General features: G+C 41.1%; 1 protein-coding gene across 2 annotated transcripts in view; it reads right to left on the reverse strand.

The window, feature by feature from the left end:
- LOC122808668 (C-type lectin domain family 4 member E-like) overlaps positions 1-19,023 on the reverse strand; it is a 555,751-nt gene that overhangs the window by 23,042 nt on the left and 513,686 nt on the right. Inside the window, exon 6 of one of the 2 annotated variants that reach the window (XM_044079644.1) lies at positions 93-1,292. The exons of the other annotated variant lie outside the window; for it this stretch is intronic. Within the exon in view, the coding sequence (XP_043935579.1) occupies positions 1,124-1,292 (169 nt within the window). The 3' untranslated portion in view covers positions 93-1,123. Of the gene's footprint in view, positions 1-92; positions 1,293-19,023 lie in introns of those variants that run through there. 2 annotated transcript variants of the gene reach the window in all.

Consider the following 19,023-nt stretch of genomic DNA (forward strand, 5'->3'; position numbering starts at 1 on the left):
GTTTCTCGCTATCTCTATAGAACTTTGACACATTTCTTTCCTTATTGTAAAGTAAGCACATTTTCTGCAGACATATTCACTATTTCCAGTAGTTGGGTAATCAATTGATTGTTTATTGGCAAAATGTCACATTTTTTATTTTCTCTTTCAGTTTTCAGAGGTAATTACAAGTACTTAATTTCACAACACACTTTATACACAGAATAACAGAAAAAAATCCATCCTGACAATAGCAGTTCCACTGTAGGAAAAAAAATAAATAAATAAACTGAAAAGAAGAATAAAACCTCCAGCGATGTGCATAAATAAAACTGAATAAAAACATCAAGCATTTCAGTTATGTCTGGCTATTTCTTATACACATATTCAAGGGATGTGTTCTGGTTAACAAATATGATGAATTCCATAATCATATCCTGATTGCACTTTAACTGCTGTAGAACCCATAGATATAATACAATCACGGTCATACTGGGGAAATGACCATTTCACCTTTACTATGTATTATTAACATTGAATGTTGCATAAACTGAAAGAGCTGCGAGCTGACAGATCACATTTGGACACTTTCCCTTTTTGATGTGAACTGTTTGCTTACGTAATTTTGTAGGTTTCTGTGTAGAAACATGAATATTCGCAAGACTAATGGATACTCTTTGCATAATTTGTGCTGTGAATGAGTTAATCTATAAAGTCATAGACCAAAATACAAAAATTATTTTGTGGACAGCAATACAGTTCCTTCCATGACAACATTTTGCTAAAGGGATTCCTTTGCAAATACTTTTCTTGTTTCAGAAATCAGAGAAAAACAAAAGAATTAAGCCAAACGTACCATATACTATAAGTGCAATAAAAGTCTGAGAAAACATGAAAGAAAAAGATGCAAGATATATGCTGGAAAATTAACAGCATACTATGTAAAAAAGCATGGCACTGATTACAACCAGGACTAAAAAAAATTAATATCACATGCCAGACACTAGCTACTTGCGGCAACACATTTTATTGGCATTAAAGTTGTTAATGAGGCTGTAAAATAAATAAAATGTCAGACTACTACCAAAAATTGTTATTAGTGTACCCATTTCCTGCTGATCAAAGTAATTGCATAGGCCCCTGTTTATGTAAGCACCAAACAGAGTTGTTTCTCACAAATTCTCCTGAAATGAGTTTGGCAGTTTTCGTCATTCCAGCCGACCGGACATAAAATTCCTGTCGTCAGAGAAACACAGTTCTCACCCCTAATATTGAATGCTCGCAAATTATCAGGCTCTCCAGTGCACCAAAAGCTAGTAGAAACAGATACAAATTGTTAATTAGCCTTAAGATACTCTACTCCGTTTCTTTTTTTTTAATCAAATTTCAATAAAGTGAAACGTGTGCATTATTAAAGTATATCATTCAATAAATAAAAATAAAAGCATTGTTCAGGGTGAGTAATTGCAATTTACTCATCATGTTTAGAGAAACTGGAAATATACATTCCTCTAGTGACTTACATCTCTGATGTTCTGTATATCTTCCCAAACATACAGGTACAGCAATGCACTTGCTTTCTACAACATGATGAATCACTTCCTAATCATTGTAACAGTGTTTGACATGCTACACAAAATCCATTATTTAGCGAACACTGAAGAGGATGCCACAAAACAAGAGACCGCATGAAAAAACAGTTTGCTTATCAGTACATGGAATATCCAGTATTTCATCAGTACAAGAAGTTGTCTGTCAGCCCTTTACTGATGTGTTCTACACTGTCACTGCTTGCCATTTGAATGGCATCTATGCCTTCTTTTTTATTGCTGTCACAAATCTACAAGGTACAGTGATGTAACACACCTCAAATGTAAAGATATTAATACACACGTCAAGTCATACTCTCATAGTACTAACCCAAAATATAAGACCAAACTGGAACAACATTCAAACTCCTTCCCTGTGCTTATTGATACAGTATGTCTGAGCAGCATCAGAAGGCCATGGGGTGCATCAGCTTGACATACATTTGAATTCATACTCTAATACTGTCATTCTGTAGCAGAAGTGAGGTGCTACATTCTTAAGGTGCTGACCTTCAGATGATACAGTAAGCAGAAGAATATTTGTTTAAGTTTTTGCCACTTCTGGTGTAAGTTTATGATCACTTGATAGCACTAATGAAGGGGAATAAAAGGCTCCCCTTTATGTCCTGATCAAATTTCTTTTGCTCACTAAGTATACAACCTGAGGCCTACCCAAATAAATCTATATCCTTAGTTAGTTAACAAAAAAATCAGTCAATCAATTAATCATTCAGTCAATCAAAAAATAAATAAAATAAGCATCTATTGCTGCAGGAAGACAAAAATGAGCTGAAGTAATAAAACAGAGATCTGAATGTCATAGAAACTTACCCAATAATTTATTAAAGAAGTACCTAGCATGAGCTGTCCTTCTCCCAAATTGTGTCCACTTGCGATTCAGAGACATGTCAGGTGCAATAATGTAAGTTTTTATTATCAGCTTATTTGCATGTCTCTGAATCACATTAACTGTCATGTCATGCGATCACTTGTGTAGGTCGTGGCATTCCTCCAGTCACTCTCTCACATACACAACTTTACAAATAAACAAACACACACACACACACACACACACACACACACACACACACACACACACACACACACACACACACACACACACAAACACACACACACACAGACGCACAAACAGTGTAACTGTCCCTAACTTATTTATTTATTAATTTGCATTTGTTTACCGGGTTAGTCCACTGGGCCATTATAATCCCCATTTTCAGTTGAGGCCCGGGGAGGAAAGCTCCAAATAGAATGAGTAAATCAAACTAGCATGAACAATTAAACAAGATTATATAGAGTAATTACAAAAAAAAAAAAAAGAGATCTGGAGAGATAAGCTTCACAGCTTATAATCATGACCATTTAAATAGAATTAAGTAAAGTAATTACAGTAACAAACAAGAGGCCTGGGGAGATAAGCTCCACAGGTTAAACGTTAAGAGACAAGCATAAACAATTAAACAGATTATATAAAGTAATAAGAAAAACAAGTAAGCTAACTGGAGTTAGCTAAATGTAAATGTAAGACATTTGGTAGGTTTCACACAGATATTAAGTGCAAGGGAAATAAAGCAAGGCCTTATGGGTATATAGCTACTGAAAAGTGTAGTGAGGGCAGGATATTCAGAGGGTCTGTTTACTAATTTATGAGCAGTTGTTAATTGTATGTAGGATAGATGATGTTGCAGCTCAAGCTAATTTCGAGAGTGTAGTGCTTTCCAGTGGTGGGTGGAATGTGGGGCATTGGTGGCAAATCTAGCAACTTTGCTGTATCATATTTCTATTTTTGACTGCAGTGTAGAAGGTAAATTAGAAAATAATAGACCTCATAAGCTAGGGAGGGTAATAGGTATGTGATAGCAAGGTTTTTTTTTTTTTACTAGAGGTGCTTAGAAAGTGGGGGGGGGTTGTCTGTACAGAATGCCAAGTTTTTGGTGAGTTGTTTTTTTTTTTTTTTTTGCTGTTGTGGTGAATATAGTGAATTGTTTTTTGTCTATTGTGTTTTTTTATTTGCAGTGAATAGAATTAGCTTAGTTTTTTCTGAGTGGAATAGAAGGCAATTCTTGCAAAGCCATTTTCTGTATGAAAGTGAAGGCAGTTTGTGTAGTCTGTTGGATAATGGCTTGAGAATTGACAGATCAGATGATAATTGAATCATGTTCATGTTGAATAATAGAGCCAAGTTGGAGAGAGATTATTGATACATGTGCTAAATAAGAGCCCTGGGGAACACCTGTAGGGTTATGGAGATAGGAGGAGAATGAGGAGTTCCCTCTAATGGCCTATTGTCTGTTAGGCAAGTAGCTTGTGAACCAATCAAGTGAAGAGGTGGAGAGTCCACTATGGGACAGCTGATTTAGCAGAAGTGAATGAGACACTATATCAAATGCTTTTGAGAGATCTGGAAACATTGAGGATGCTAATTTACCAGATTCCCTAGCTTTGTTGACTGTATCCATGTAAGAAATTACAGAAGTTATAGTGCTGTGGCCAGGTTTAAAACCATGCCATGTAAGTGATAGAATTTGGTTGCAAATGAGATAATCAAGAAGATAGACTTGTACAAATTTCTCCAGAATTTTTGGGATAGGAGAAAGAATTGCAATGGGATGGTAATAGGAAATATCTGTGGGATCTCCACCTTTGGCAGGGGTAGGATAAAAGTCATTTTTCAGGTTGTAGGGACATAGTATTCAATAATAGATCTGTTATAAGTATGATAATGGGGTAAACAATGGCTTCTGCAGCCAGTTTTAGATATTCAAAAGGTAGATCATTTACTACACTGGAGCCAGGTTTTAGTTTGAAAAGTAGTCATTTTATGGTAGCGGTAGGAATGGGTTTTAGAGTAAAAGAGGGTGTTTGTTGGGTAGAAGTGTAAGCAGAATTGAGATTGGATGGGAATGAAGAGTGGTGGGTGAGCTGGGTTGGAGAAGTTGGTACACAAGAAATACAGGCTGTGTCAGAGTTGAGTTGGTAGGCATTAGCTTTGATATTAGTTATGGTATTAATAAAGTGGGTATTAAAGAGATTGGCTATCTCTGGATAACATTTGTTAGGAAATGGGGAAAGCTTATTTTTAGAGCCAAGGTTCAGAAGTGAAGTTATTGTGGGACAGAATTTTTAGGGTCAGTCTTATTGCTAGATTAAAATTTTAGGTAGTATTCTTTTTTGTCTTTGCTGACATGTTTTTTTAAGTTGGGTGCAGGGGTGCTTAACATTTTGAATGATGTTTTGCCATTGTTTCCAGATTTTGTCTCTGGTTTGCATTAATTGTTTTGATGATTTGGTTAACCAAGGGGCATGGTTAGATTTAATTGCGTAATTAGCAAAGCGTTTATTGTGTTTTCTGTTCTGTCTGTGAAAAAAATTTGAAAAAAAACAAAAAAAATTCTTGTTTTCCTAACCTTCCTGGCTAGTTTATTCCAGTGATCAGATTTTGCTGATCCCTGGGCTTTGTCTTGGTTCCTGTGCTTCTCCATTTTCTTTGTTTGGTCAGGGGGAAGTTTCTTTACTCATCAGTGGGAGTGGGGAGTACTGAGCTGCCTGTTTGTCCTTAGAGGAGTGGTTTAAGACAGTAACTTGTAGTTCATTGGCCATTTTGGGTCATTCCCTGCCTTTTCCAGCCCCCTGCTATAAAGCACGCTTTGGTGGACTTTTCTGGCTGTAGAGAACTCAGCACAGCTCCTCGTGGTATCCAGCAGAGTTCCTAGAGCAGCAGAGAACAGAAAAAGCAACTTTCCAGATTTTAAGTATTTTTTCTTGCATTTTTCGACTATTTGTGCTATTTGACGACTGTTTCTGTCTATTTTATAGTGGTATTACCTGTTTTTCCTGCTTTTATAAGCTTTAATTGTTGGTTGCACTTCATAGTTTAAGTTTGCTTAAAAGTTAAACTACAGGCTAATACACTCAAGTGTACTAGCTTTTGATAGCATTTAATCGAAAAGCAAAGCATTTATTGTGTTTTCTGTTCTGTCTGTGAAAAAATTTGAAAAAAAAAAAAATATTCTTGTTTTCCTAACTTTCCTGGCTAGTTTGTTCCAGTGATCAGATTTTGCTGATCCCTGGGCTTTGTCTTGGTTCCTGTGCTTCTCCATTTTCTTTGTTTGGTCAGGGGGAAGTTTCTTTACTCACCAGTGGGAGTGGAGAGTACTGAGCTGCCTGTTTGTCCTCAGAGGAGTGGTTTAAGACAGTAACTTGTAGTTCATTGGCCATTTTGGGTCATTTCCTGCCTTTTCCAGTCCCCTGCTATAAAGCACGCTTTGGCAGGCTTTTCTGGCTGTAGAGAACTCAGCACAGCTCCTCGTGGTATCCAGCAGAGTTCCTAGAGCAGCAGAGAGCAGAAAAAGCAACTTTCCAGATTTTAAGTATTTTTTCTTGCATTTTTTGACTGTTTGTGTTATTCGATGACTGTTTCTGTCTATTTTATAGTGGTATTACCTGTTTTCCTGTTTTTATAAGCTTTAATTGTTGGTTGCACTTCATAGTTTAAGTTTGCTTAAAAGTTAAACTACAGGCTAATACACTCAAGTGTACTAGCTTTTGATAGCATTTAATCAAAAAGCAAAGCATTTATTGTGTTTTCTGTTCTGTCTGTGAAAAAAATTTGAAAAAAACAAAAAAATATTCTTGTTTTCCTAACTTTCCTGGCTAGTTTGTTCCAGTGATCAGATTTTGCTGATCCCTGGGCTTTGTCTTGGTTCCTGTTCTTCTCCATTTTCTTTGTTTGGTCAGGGGGGAGTTTCCTTACTCACCAGTGGGAGTGGGGAGTACTGAGCTGCCTGTTTGTCCTCAGAGGAGTGGTTTAAGACAGTAACTTGTAGTTCATTGGCCATTTTGGGTCATTTCCTGCCTTTTCCAGCCCCCTGCTATAAAGCACGCTTTAGCGCGATTTAGCGTGTAGTTGCCACTAGAGCAGCATTGGGCAGCGCCAGTTTAACAAGGTTAAACTTTTTCTGGCTCCATAAGGTCTGTTCTTCATTTTTTCCCTTAGAACTGCTCTACTAGTAACCTAAACAGTATATCCCTTAACTAAAAAGCGCAGCACTTGTTCCTAAAAGTTTTTTTTTTCAAGAAAAAGCTCAGCACTTGTCTTAAAAGCATCTTCCTTGCAGGTTAAGCACTTCTATATTATACAAAGTCCCTCACTTGCGAAACCCCCCCAGGAGTACCCACTTCCTTACTAAGTCCTCTCTTATTCAGTCTCATACCTAACTTCTTAATTTTTCTAGCATGTCGAAGGGCCAGATGCTGGCGCCCTCTCCTGCCCAGTTGGTGAATCTGGGAATATTGAGGCAATGTTACAATTGCCTCATGTACACAGACAACCCTCTCCTCCTCCTACATAACACAAATACTTGCGAGAGATGCAGCTATTTAGCCAAACTGGAGGCTGAGCTCTCTCAACTCAGGACTGGCAAGACCAAACAGGAGGAGAAGGCAACTACACACACCACAAAACCAGCCTCACATAATGCTACCACACCGCTGAATCAAACACATAAACACACAAAGACATACTCGGAGGCTCTGAGTAAAAATTTACCTAAACAGCAGAGGCCTCCAAAGCAGACACCCAAGCAACTGCTACCTCAAGACACCCCACAAGCAACACATAAACCACAAAATCAGTGTGCAAAGCAGTCACAGCCCTTAAGGCCAAATACAACACCAAACATACTTGTCATAGGTGACTCCATAGTCAGACACACTGACGTCCCACTCACCAGGCTGAACAAGGAGAGGGTCACAGTAAGCTGCCTACTGGGCGCTAGAATCCGCCACATAACACAAGCACTCTGGTTAGGGCTTGAGTAGCCCTTACAAATGCATGTACAAATATGACACAGTCATTGTCCATGCTGGTGTGAGCGACCTGAGATGTACCTCCCTGGACTACATGAAAAGAGACATAGAGGAGCTCTCTGATTATGTAGCCCAGGCAGGTATGACCCTGACCCTGAGCAGTATCCTTCCTTCACCAAGAATGATGCCACAATATAGAGACAAGATGATCAGCTTTAACAACTGGCTTAATTTCTGGTGTCATTCAAAGGGGATCCAGTGTCTGTCTGCCTGGGATGACATGCTTGACAAGCCACGCTGCTTCTCAAGGGACGGCTTGCACCTGTCACCCCTGGGATTCCGGATATTGGCTAAGGCTCTTGCCAACCCCATAGTGCCTTTTTTAGGCAAGGCTCAAATTCTAAACCTACCACCCTAGAAAACAAAAATGGGAAGAAACTGAGGGTAATGCTGCTCAATGCCAGAAGTCTAAATCTCAAAATGCACGCACTCGAGGCCCTTCTCAGTATGGAGAACATCGATGTCTGTGCTGTAACTGAAACCTGGTTCAAGGCTCCTGAGAGCACCCCGGCACTATCAGGTTTTACCTCATATCATGCGTTCCGGCCCCAAAACCTGGACCACACCACAAAAGGAGGGGGTGTATCCATATTCATAAAGGATACCCACACCTCCAGGTTGGTGGCAACGCACAAAGCTTTGGAAACCATCCAGGTGCTACTAACCATAGGCAAAACTGCTCTACAATTTGTAGCATGCTACAGGCCACCCTCTCAAACCTCAGGAAACCCACACAGCCTTCCTGAAGACACTGGAGGGTATAAATGTATCTCCAAACACCATCATATTGGGTGACTTCAACTACCCGAATATAGACTGGGAACATTACTCAAGCCCTAACTTTCTAGGCCAACGGTTCCTGGAGTTCATAAATTCAAATGCCATGGAACAACTAGTCACTGTTCCCACGAGAGGAGGAAATATACTAGATCTCATCATCACAAACATAGGGACAAAGTGCTCCACACCGGAAGTATATCCCTCATTAGTGAGATCTGATCATAAACTAATCTCACTGGAAATCCACATCCCGCCCCCACCCCAAACAAAAAAGACCACAGTGAAGAACTTCTCTAAAGCAAACTTCACACTACTCAAGACTGGTGTGGTATCCTTCAAGGCCCCTGAGCCAGCGGAAACCACAGCCCAAGCTGCGGAAGCCCTTACAAATGTCTTCTATAAACACCTCCAAGACTGCATGGATCAGGCAATCCCAAATAAAACCAAGACTCTTTCCACCAAGGGCAAACATCCAGTCTGGTGGACCCCAGCTATTAACAAACTTTACAATAAGAGGAGAAAGCTATTACATGATAGAACAAAATCCATAAAAGGGAAGTCACCCCTGATCATTATTAGTAAAAAAATATGAGCACTCATAAAATCAACTAAGGCCAATTTTGAGAGAAAAATTGCCATGGATTCAAAAGACAATCATAAGGCCTTTTCAGCTATGTTAGGAACCTGGGTGGAAACTCCCAGATATGCTCAGAATTAGTCCAAAATGATACAAAAATCACTGAACCCACAGATATTGCCAACATACTGGCAGACAGGTTCAGTGCAAACTTCACCCCCCTCTCCCCCTAAAGGAGAGATAACTATCCCAGCAGAGTGTAGCCTCCCAGACATCTCAAATGCGCAGGTGAAAGCTGCTCTCTCTAAAGCTAAAAACACAGCATCAATGGGACCAGATGGTGTCCCCGGCTGTGTGCTACATGAGCTCAATGAGGAATTAACCCGCACATGAGGCAGCTGTTTAATCTCAGCCTTACCACAGGATATGTGCCCAAGGACTGGCGTACGGCAACTGTGGTCCCACTCCACAAAGGCGGTGCCTCTACGGACCCTGGTAATTACCGCCCCATAAGCTTAACAAGTCTAGTCTGCAAAGCTATGGAGAGGATCATAATGGAGCTCATAAACAAAGATATAGGGGACTTGCAGACATTGGACCCGACCCAGTTTGGCTTTGTCAAGGGCAGATCATGCCTTTTGAACTTGGTTGACTTCTTCGAAACAGTCACCAAGGCCATTGATGAGGGAAAGGCAGTCCATACAGCCTACCTTGACCTTGCAAAGGCTTTCGACACAATACCCCACTCGGGTATTGTAGAAAAACTTACCAGCTTAAATGTAAACCCATATGTCACAAGATGGGTTGCAAACTGGCTTAAGGACAGAACCCACAGGGTTAGGGTTGCTGGCGCTATGTCAGACTCCAAGCCGGTCACAAGTGGTGTCCCACAGGGCTTGGTCCTTGGCCCCCTATTGTTCGGCATCTACTTCTCAGAAGTACAGGCCAACATGGGAGGACTTTGGCTGACAAAGTTTGCAGATGACTGCAAACTAGGAGCCATAGTGGAAAGTGCATCGGACATGGATATCCTTCAGAGGGGACTCACGGAAACTGATAGCTGGTTCCAGAGCCATGGCCTGAAGTTAAACGCCAAAAAATGTATAGTCATACCCTTCGGGAAAAACAAGGTAACCCCAAGCTACCATATAGGTGGCAATCCACTGAGCACAGAAGAGGTTATCAGGGACCTGGGGACCCAGGTTGACAGTGGCCTTTCTTTTGACACTCACGTTGCTAAAGTGGTCAGAAAGGCCTTCTACATTGCCCACCTGATCATGAAGGGATTCACATCCAGATCTAGTGAGGTCATTGTTCCCCTGTACTCTTCACTTATCAGACCAATGATCGAGTACAATGCCCCATTCGGGATGTATCTCACCCGACATCTGCAGCAATTGGAGAGACCCCAAAAGTCCCTCACCAAAAGGATAAAGAGACTCCAAAATCTGTCATATGCTGCTAGATTGAAGAAACTCCAGCTCTATTCAGTCGCATACCGTCTGCTCAGAGGTGACATGTGCCTGACATACAAGGCCATGTCCAACCTGGAACTAATGGACATGCTCCACCTCAAAAAATCCAAATCCAACAGAACCACTAGAGCAAGTGACTTAAACCTTAGCACGGATATAAATAGGACGTGCTGGAGGGATAGATTTATCACTCAGAGACTCCCTATGCTGTGGAATAAAATCCCAGTCCATGTGAGGCAGAGCACCTCGCTGGCTCTGTTCAAGAGAAATCTTGACCTGTGGATGGGAGATCATAGATTTACCCCAGGAATCATCTCTGTGTCACTGCTGGACAGAGGCACAACAATCTAATGGGCACAGTATTTTTTCATATAAGGGGTGGCGTAAGCCACAAAACTTTGGGCTAGGCTTATAAATGCCTTAGGGCAGATAGCCTAGTATAAACCTATGAACCTATGAACCTATGTCTGAGGGAGTGCAAGTTTATTAAGAATTTCTAGAAAGGTGTTGTTAAAGTAGTTAATTGCATCATCAAGGGGAATGGTCTTCAGGATATTCTAGACAATTTGCATCAAATGATTGATAAATACTGATGGGTTAAACTTTGCCAAATTCAGTGTTTGTTTGTAGATAGGTTCTTTTTGAAGTGAAGGGGATGTTCTGACCACACAGGCAGGGAGGTGATCACTACGTGTGTTTGAGAAAGTACCTGCTGAAGGAATTTTATTTGGATCACTGACAAATATCCAGTCTAGGATAGAGCTTAGCATCCCTCCTCTGCTTCCAGCGATCACTATAATAGTTGCAGTGTCACTGTGACATGTAAATATTAACCCCTGATTGTCTAGTATATCCCACACCCCTCTTCAATCCATGGTATAATTCTGGTGCCTTATGGCGCTTCACTTTTTATGTCACCCCTAATGGGCTCGTGTATCCCCTCATCCTCTTGTTCCTTGAATTATCAGTGCTATTACTGCTCTACAATTCATATTTTGATTTTGATGCCATTATGGTACTTTAAATGGTATTACATGGTGTCTACTACATCCCCACCCCCTTGATTCCAATTATGGTGTTTGTGTAGTTAGTACTTTAAAGCGTATTTACTGCTGTCTACTGCATTGTCCCTCCTCCAACCCCTGCACTGACATTGATGCCAGTATGGCAATTTCAAGAGTATTTCCTGGTATCTATTGCATCCCTTTACACTCTGATCAACATGGCAATTTAAATAGTATTTCCTGGTGTCTAGTACATCCCTTTATACCCCGATCATTTTGGCAATTTCAAGAGTATTTCCTGGTATCTAGTGCATCCCTTCACACCCCAATCACCTTGGTAATTTAAAGAGTATTTTCTGGTATCTACTGCATCCCTTCACACCCCAATCATTGTGGCAATTTAAAGAGTATTTCCTGGTATCTAGTGCATCCCTTCACACCCTGATCACCTTTGCAGGTTAAAGAGTATTTCCTGGTATCTAGTACAGCCCTTCCCACCCCGATCATTATGGCAATTTAAAGAGCATTTCCTGGTATCTAGTGCATCCCTTCACAAACCCGATCATCATGGCAATTTATAGAGAAGTTCCTGGTATCTAGTGCATCCCTTCACACTCCAATCCCCTTAGCAATTTATAGAGTATTTTCTGGTATCTAGTGTATCCATTCACACTGTGATCATTGTGGCAATTTAAAGAGTATTTCCTGGTATCTAATGCATCCCTTTACACCATGATCACCATGGCCATTTAAAGAGTATTTCCTGGTATCTGGTACATCCATTTACACCATGATCACCATGGCATTTTAAAGAGTATTTCCTGGTATCTAGTAAAGATCTTCACCCCCTAATCACTGTGCAAATTTAAAGACTATTTCTTGGTATCTTCTGCATCCCTTTTCACCCTAATCACCTTAATGTCATTGGTGCCATTACGGCATGTTAAGACAATCTTTGGGGGTCTGATGGTTCCCCAAACCACATTCATTGCAAATGCCATGACATGGTTAGGAGGCTGTGTAGATGCTTTCCTGGATGCAGTTCTGGGGATCAATCACACGCTTAATTAGCATGTGCCTCTCCCCAAGTATGCATCATTAACATTCATCATAACCATGGGGTCAGCTCTTTGTGGTGCTGCATGCCTTCATAATTATAGGACTATGCAGTACTATGTAAGGATGGCTGCTGAACTGCAGAAAGGCACTGCAACTTGCACACAGAGGTCTATATGTGATAACGTTCTGGTGGAGAGGCATATGCTAATTAGCCATGTGCTTTGTGTCCAGAACAGCTTCCAGGAAGGCATCTACATAGTCATCAAACCAAGTAATGGTACTTGCAATGAATGTGATTCGAGAACCATTAGACCCCCCCAGAGATTACTCTTATTGCTCTGTAATGGCAACAATGGAATTATAATGATCGGCATGTGAATGGAAGCACTAGATACCACGCAATTACACCCAAAGTTTTCTGATGACTCTTTAGCAGTACAGAAAATTACAACATATCATTCAAGCTGAACATGATATTTTGCATACTTCTGTAGTTATAACATTTTGCTGATAGCCTTGCCTACCCACCTCTAAACAAATATCAATTTTGTGTGCATGGTTGTGTGTCTCTGTTTTCATAGGTTCATATGTGTTTACTAGGCTAACGACCCAAGCCCCTTTTTAATCCTAGCCATGCATCCCAACTCTTTGACAAATTGTGGTACCCTTGATAAGTGTAAGCAAGTGCTTGGGAGATAAAGCATTTACAAGCAGGAGCCTATGAGGTGAACCATTTATAGCCTGCCTGTGTCTATTAGAGACATAGCTCCCAAACCAGGGATGAATTGCCTTTTCCACATTCAATTGTACAAGTTAAACTTGAATTGGCTTAGGGAGGAACTCTGCTTCACATTGATGGGGAGTCTGTTCCACAGAGAGGGTAGTTTCTGGGACACATACCTGTCTTCAGTAGGTCCTATTTATATCACAGCCAAGGTTTAAGTCTTTATAATGGTTAATGCTGGTGCTGTTTGTTGTGAGGATATGCAGGAGGTCCATCAGGCTGGGGTCTGGCAATAACTTGTATGCCCGGCATAGATCTCCTCTCAATAGCCTATAGGGGACAGAATGAAGGGATAGGGCCTTAGGGTGGTCTGCATAGGACATGTTACTTATGCCCTGCATTCTTTTACAGAGGAACCTCTGTGGGCATTCCAATTGCTGGATCTACCTGGTGAGGTATACATCAAAGAGGGTATTGTACTCAATGATAGGTCTGATGAATGTCAAATACAGTGGAACAATGATCTCCTTGGACCTAAATGCCATACAACTGTTTATAAGTTAACAACATAGAATGATGTCCAAACTACTATAGACACAAGATGGTCAAAAATTAGATTACTGCCTATGCGTGTCCCCAAGTCCCTGACTACTGGATCAATTGTTAGTGACATGCTGTCAACATGATAGTTACTAGGGGTTGAATGACTTCCCAAAGGATACTATTATGAATTTCTTTCATTTAGTTTTAGTCCATGGCTTTAACAACAGTTATTTGTCTGTGTCAGCCCTTCCTGTGGAACATTTGTGTAGGAAGGGTTTTCTGTGACTAGTAAAAATTTAGTATCATCTACAAATTTAATCAGCCAGAGGCCATTGACATTGCTTTGACTTCAGAAAAGTAAATACCAATAAGGAGTGGTCAGCAGGTGATTGGCCTGTAAATGCAAGTGGTCTTCTCAGTTCTAACTTCTTGGGTCCTGCTTGTGAGGCAGCTGTCTATCCACTGTGTGACATAAGGGTTTACACCTAACATTTTGGATTTTTCGGCAATGCTTAAGTGGGGTACTGTGTCAAATCCTCAGCCAGGTCAAAGTGGGCAGAGTGAATCATTTTTCCCTCATTGATTACTTTGCTGACCTTCACAAAGAAGTCCAGAAAGCTGAGTAGGCATGACCTGGCCTTGGTGAAACCAAATTGGGTTGGTTCCAGTGTATGGAAGTTTCCTATGTCATTACTGTTTGTTATAATTCTTTTCATGGCTTTGCATATGAGATTAGTGAGACTTATGGGTCTGTAGTTTTCAGGGTCTGTAGATGGTCTACCTTTGTGCAGAAGGGTGACTGCTGCTGTTCTACATTTGTGTGGTACAAAGCCTGTTAAGAGGCTACAGTTAAATAACAATTCCAGAGATCCTGATAGGTAATTTTTCATGCTATTTAGAAGGCATGCTGAGATATTGCCTGGGCCCACTGATGCAGTATTCTTGGCTTTACAGAGAGCACTAAAAATCTGTTTCCTAGTGATAGCAGGGAGAGTTATATTTAATGGTATTTTCTGAGGGTAGTTTGAGGGGTAGAGAGGGGTAAAGTCAAGAGCTGAATTTGTAAGCCAGTAGGTTTTCTATATCTTATGGCTTATCTGCCGTTTTAGCATCCAGAAGTCTTTTTGGTTTATAATACCATGATGGGAATGGACCCCATTCCTAAGTCAAAGTATCACTAAAGTTCATGAAATTGCTATTGTTTTAATCTTTGATGCAACCGCAGTGTGCCAATGTTATATAATCTTCATTGTTTACTATAATGCTTTGTAGAGAACTTCACTCTAGCAATACATTTTTACTATGTATTAGTAAGGTATTCAACACTGCTGGAGAGTCTCTCTACTCCCATTATGTGTCAAAACTCTGGAATGAAATCCCCACACAGTTAAAACAGATAGAAAACTTAAACAGTTTCAAAACTTTGCTTAAACATCACCTGTGCCATCTTCTGTTCTTCCTGCTCAACTGGTTGCGCTTTACTCAGATTAAGTTTCTCCAACTCTTACAGCCACTTTGCTTTCCAGTCTTTTTGTAGCTTATCACTTCTCATGCTGCAGTTGTTCCTAAACTCTTACTTTCCCGCTTTCTCTCACACCTCACCCCAACTACAGTTCCCCGCTGTCCATTTATCCTCCTGCTCATTTCCATAACTTCTCCTTTCATATATAATTTATAATTTTACAGCTACATTCTACTTGTGTCTGTACACTATTAATACACTCACAGACACCCCAGTCTGATCTTTTCCCTTTATCCATTATGATATAAATACATTCATTGTTTCTGTATGTTATTTCTCTATTCAATAATTAGCAAATTTATGCTAATTTATCTTTTGTTTTTTTGTGTTAAAATGTCGTGCTCATGTCAGAAATATTTAAAAAGAGAATTAAGAGGGGACAGTGACAAAAAGTAACACAATTATGAGACAACTTCAGAAATTATGTAGGGCAGGTGACCAATGTCTGAGAATTCTGCACAGATGGTACACAAACATAACAGGAGAATATTAGATGCTGGAGATGCCAATCTCGACAGGCAGAGATGTTGCATACATTCTGGGAGAGGAGACTGGTACAGCAACTATGGAAAAAGGCCCAGAAAGATGCACCAAAAATAAGTGGATCCCATGTGGGGATTTTGTATGTGGGAATTAGCAAGAGGGGAGTAGCTACATGGAAAGAGAACTAAGAGTCATACCACTACTAAGCACAGAAGTAGAAAATAACATGCTCATTCAAAACTGGAAAAGGAGAAAAGAAATAATAGAGCAGGGGACACACAAGAAGGTCTTAGACCCAAAAAGGAGATAACAACAACTGACAAAAATGAAGAAATGTGGCAGGGAGAAGAAGTGAAGTCGTGAAAAGAAGTATTAAAATTCTACAAGACAGCCCAGGGAGGAAGACAAGACAACCTGGGGGATGGGGGAGTAGAAACTGCCAAACATCAGTGAAGTTTAGTGCATCATGCATGTGGACTGCACAACTGTGTTATTTCACATGAAAAAAAAATAAGGATGTTTGGAAAAAAAAACACGATGAGTAGATATACCACTCATAAGAATGGAGAAAAAAGTGTCCTGGTTACCAGGCATGTAATTAGGAGATAGTGATAGGACAATGAAAAGCCTGTAGAATACCCATGATGACTTTGGCATTACAATTACTAGTTATGTCATATGACATAAACTGTTTGTGACCTGTAAGGGGCTGAAAGCACCCTTTCTCTGAAATCTTTCTGTCACCAGGAATGGCACCTAGTTTCAGAGATAACTAGATGTTCATCGTGCATACAGCTGCAGTCATAACAGATGGGTTATCCTGCCGTCAGGCGGGTCCTCGGTCGGCCGAATTCCAAAGTCTAGGTCAGGTATCGGTTGTCGTCGCTTCTTCCATGATGTCAGTGCAGCAGGGGTATAAAAGAGCCAGCCAACACCATCTTCTTCTGTCTTCCTTGCCGCGCGGTGCCCGAAGCAGAAGCAGTTCGCAAGTGCCGGTCGGCCAGCTCCTGAGGTTTACGAAAATATTTCAGCCGAAGTCTTCTTGAAAGATAAGTACCCCGTTGGGGAAACTTTTCTTGCCTCAGACCGATGTCAGACAAAGTTAATAATTGAATATCATGTGGGAAGCAAATACCACATAAGGATTTCCACTCTTTCTGTATTCCTAGCTTAGGCCCAGACCACGACGTCTTGGCCTGCCGTTTTTATGCTAGATTCAACAAACGCACTATTAAGCATCGGGCGGAGTTTGTCCATCACTATTTTGGTAAAAAATTTAATTACATTATGTCGTCGGATACTCCGACTCCAGTTTTGGGTAAAAGACGCAAGGATAAGGGCCGACATACAAGGTCCGCGACTTCTACTGACACCACGCTAAGACTGACTACCCGTTCTCCGGTTCTCAGCGAGGCGCCTACACAGCCCCTGACTACTGATGACACTTCATTACCTGTGTCTTCTGTGCCCGAGGTCACAGGCTCCTCGGCCCCCACTCCGACTATAGATACCGATGCCACTTTTGGCAGGGAAACCCAGAGTTTAGACAGGCCTGCCATTTCTCAAGGTGTCTTCAGGCCTTCCTCCTTCTCTATTAAGGCTTTCACAAAATCTAAAGCAGCCATGAAAACTAAAAAACAAGGACCACAGACCCCCTCTCAAGGCCCCATGCCTAAAAAACAGATGCTCAAAATGGCTGAGGATTTGATTACTCTTATCAGGGGTTCTCAACCCCCCTCAGACAAAAGGCCCAGATTAGAGGAAGACTACCCTTCCTCAGATTAAGCCTCTATTACCTCTGAACATTCTGTGGACCAGGAATATACATATTCTCCTTTTGTAGACTCTGATGCAGATGAGTCTATTCCCTCGGTCTCCCACCCTGAGGACTACTCTTTTGGGGAAACCCTACATACCTTGAGGGAACACTTTCACTGGGAAGGCCAAGATTACTCAGATTCCAAGAAAAGGCTGAGGGATTTTCTCTTGCTCCCCCAGCATAGGCCTCTGGCTATCCCTCCTGTCTTAGATATATTAGATGATGTGTACACAGAAGCCAGCCTCAACCCAGATTCTTTACCTCCAGCTCCTGTTAAGCCTGACAGGTATTACCGGGTTCCAGATTCACACCAGTTCCTATACAAGAGCCATACTGCTGACCCAGAAACTATTTCACAGGGTCCCAAGGGAATTAAGGCCTCTACTGCCAAAAACCCATTACCTTCAGAGAGAGATTGCAGAGCTTTAGAAAGGTGGGGGGAGAAGGTGTACACCTCGGCCACTTTAACCATGAGGGCATTAAACTGTCAGTTCCATATGTTAAAGTATCAACAGTTTTTATTATCTGAGTTGAAAAGCAAAATGACACAACCTGAGCAATCAGATTTAAAAGAGTTGCAGGATTTGTTGCATAGTGCAGAGCAAGTGGGTAAACATACCTTGCAGTGTGGTTTTGATGCTTTAGAGGCCTCATGTAGAAATGCTGTTACAAGGTCTGTCATACGTAGACATGTTTGGCTCAAAGAACAAGCCTTACCACATCATGTTAAAGCTAAATTACTAGATGCACCTCTTCAAAAAGATGTATTGTTTGGTGTTAAAGCTGAGGAGGTACTAAAGAAAATGGAGGAAAAGGCAAGATCAATGCAAACAGTGAAAGATTTCCTGCAGGTACAACCTCCACGTTTCAGCAGAAACTGGCCTTCAAAAAATTGGTCCTTTCCAGCCATGGACAGACCTCAAAGAGGCAGATACAGGCGACCGAGAGGTCGAGGGCAATGTCAAGGATCATTCAGAGCCAGGCAATGGCAAGCATCTACCCCAAGAGGTGGAGAAGATAGATCACAGTCATTCAGAAAGCAGACACAATGACTTTCCCCTTTACCTGCCAAGCAAAGCTTTAATGGCAGCACCTTTAGGCGGAAAACTGGCATTATTCTCAAAAAAATAGCATATTGTCACAAAAGACAAATGGATCCTGGACATTATAGACAGAGGCTACAGATTCCACTTTCACACCCTTCCAAAAATGAGAGGCATGCCAAACCTGCCACAAAATCAAAGGGCAGAGGCACAGAAAAAATTTCAGCTCTCATGGACATGAAAGCTATTCAAGAGGTGCCTGCAAAAGAACAAGGTCAAGGGTTTTTATTCCCGACTATTCCTGGTACCAAGGAAGGACAAAGATTGGAGACCTATTTTAGATCTATCCATCCTAAACACATATTTACAGGTACCAGAATTCAAGATGCTCACATTACAGCAGCTTCTTCCCATGCTGGGCAAGGAGTCTTGGCTGGTAACATTGGACCTCAAGGAGGCATACCTGCATGTCCCTATCAGACAAGATTGCAGAAGATACCTCAGATTTCTTGCAGGTTCAACCCATTATCAATTCTCTGC

Source organism: Protopterus annectens, chromosome 8.part0, assembly GCF_019279795.1.
Source record: "Protopterus annectens isolate FY-2018-M chromosome 8.part0, PAN1.0, whole genome shotgun sequence".
Lineage (NCBI taxonomy): Eukaryota > Metazoa > Chordata > Ceratodontiformes > Protopteridae > Protopterus > Protopterus annectens.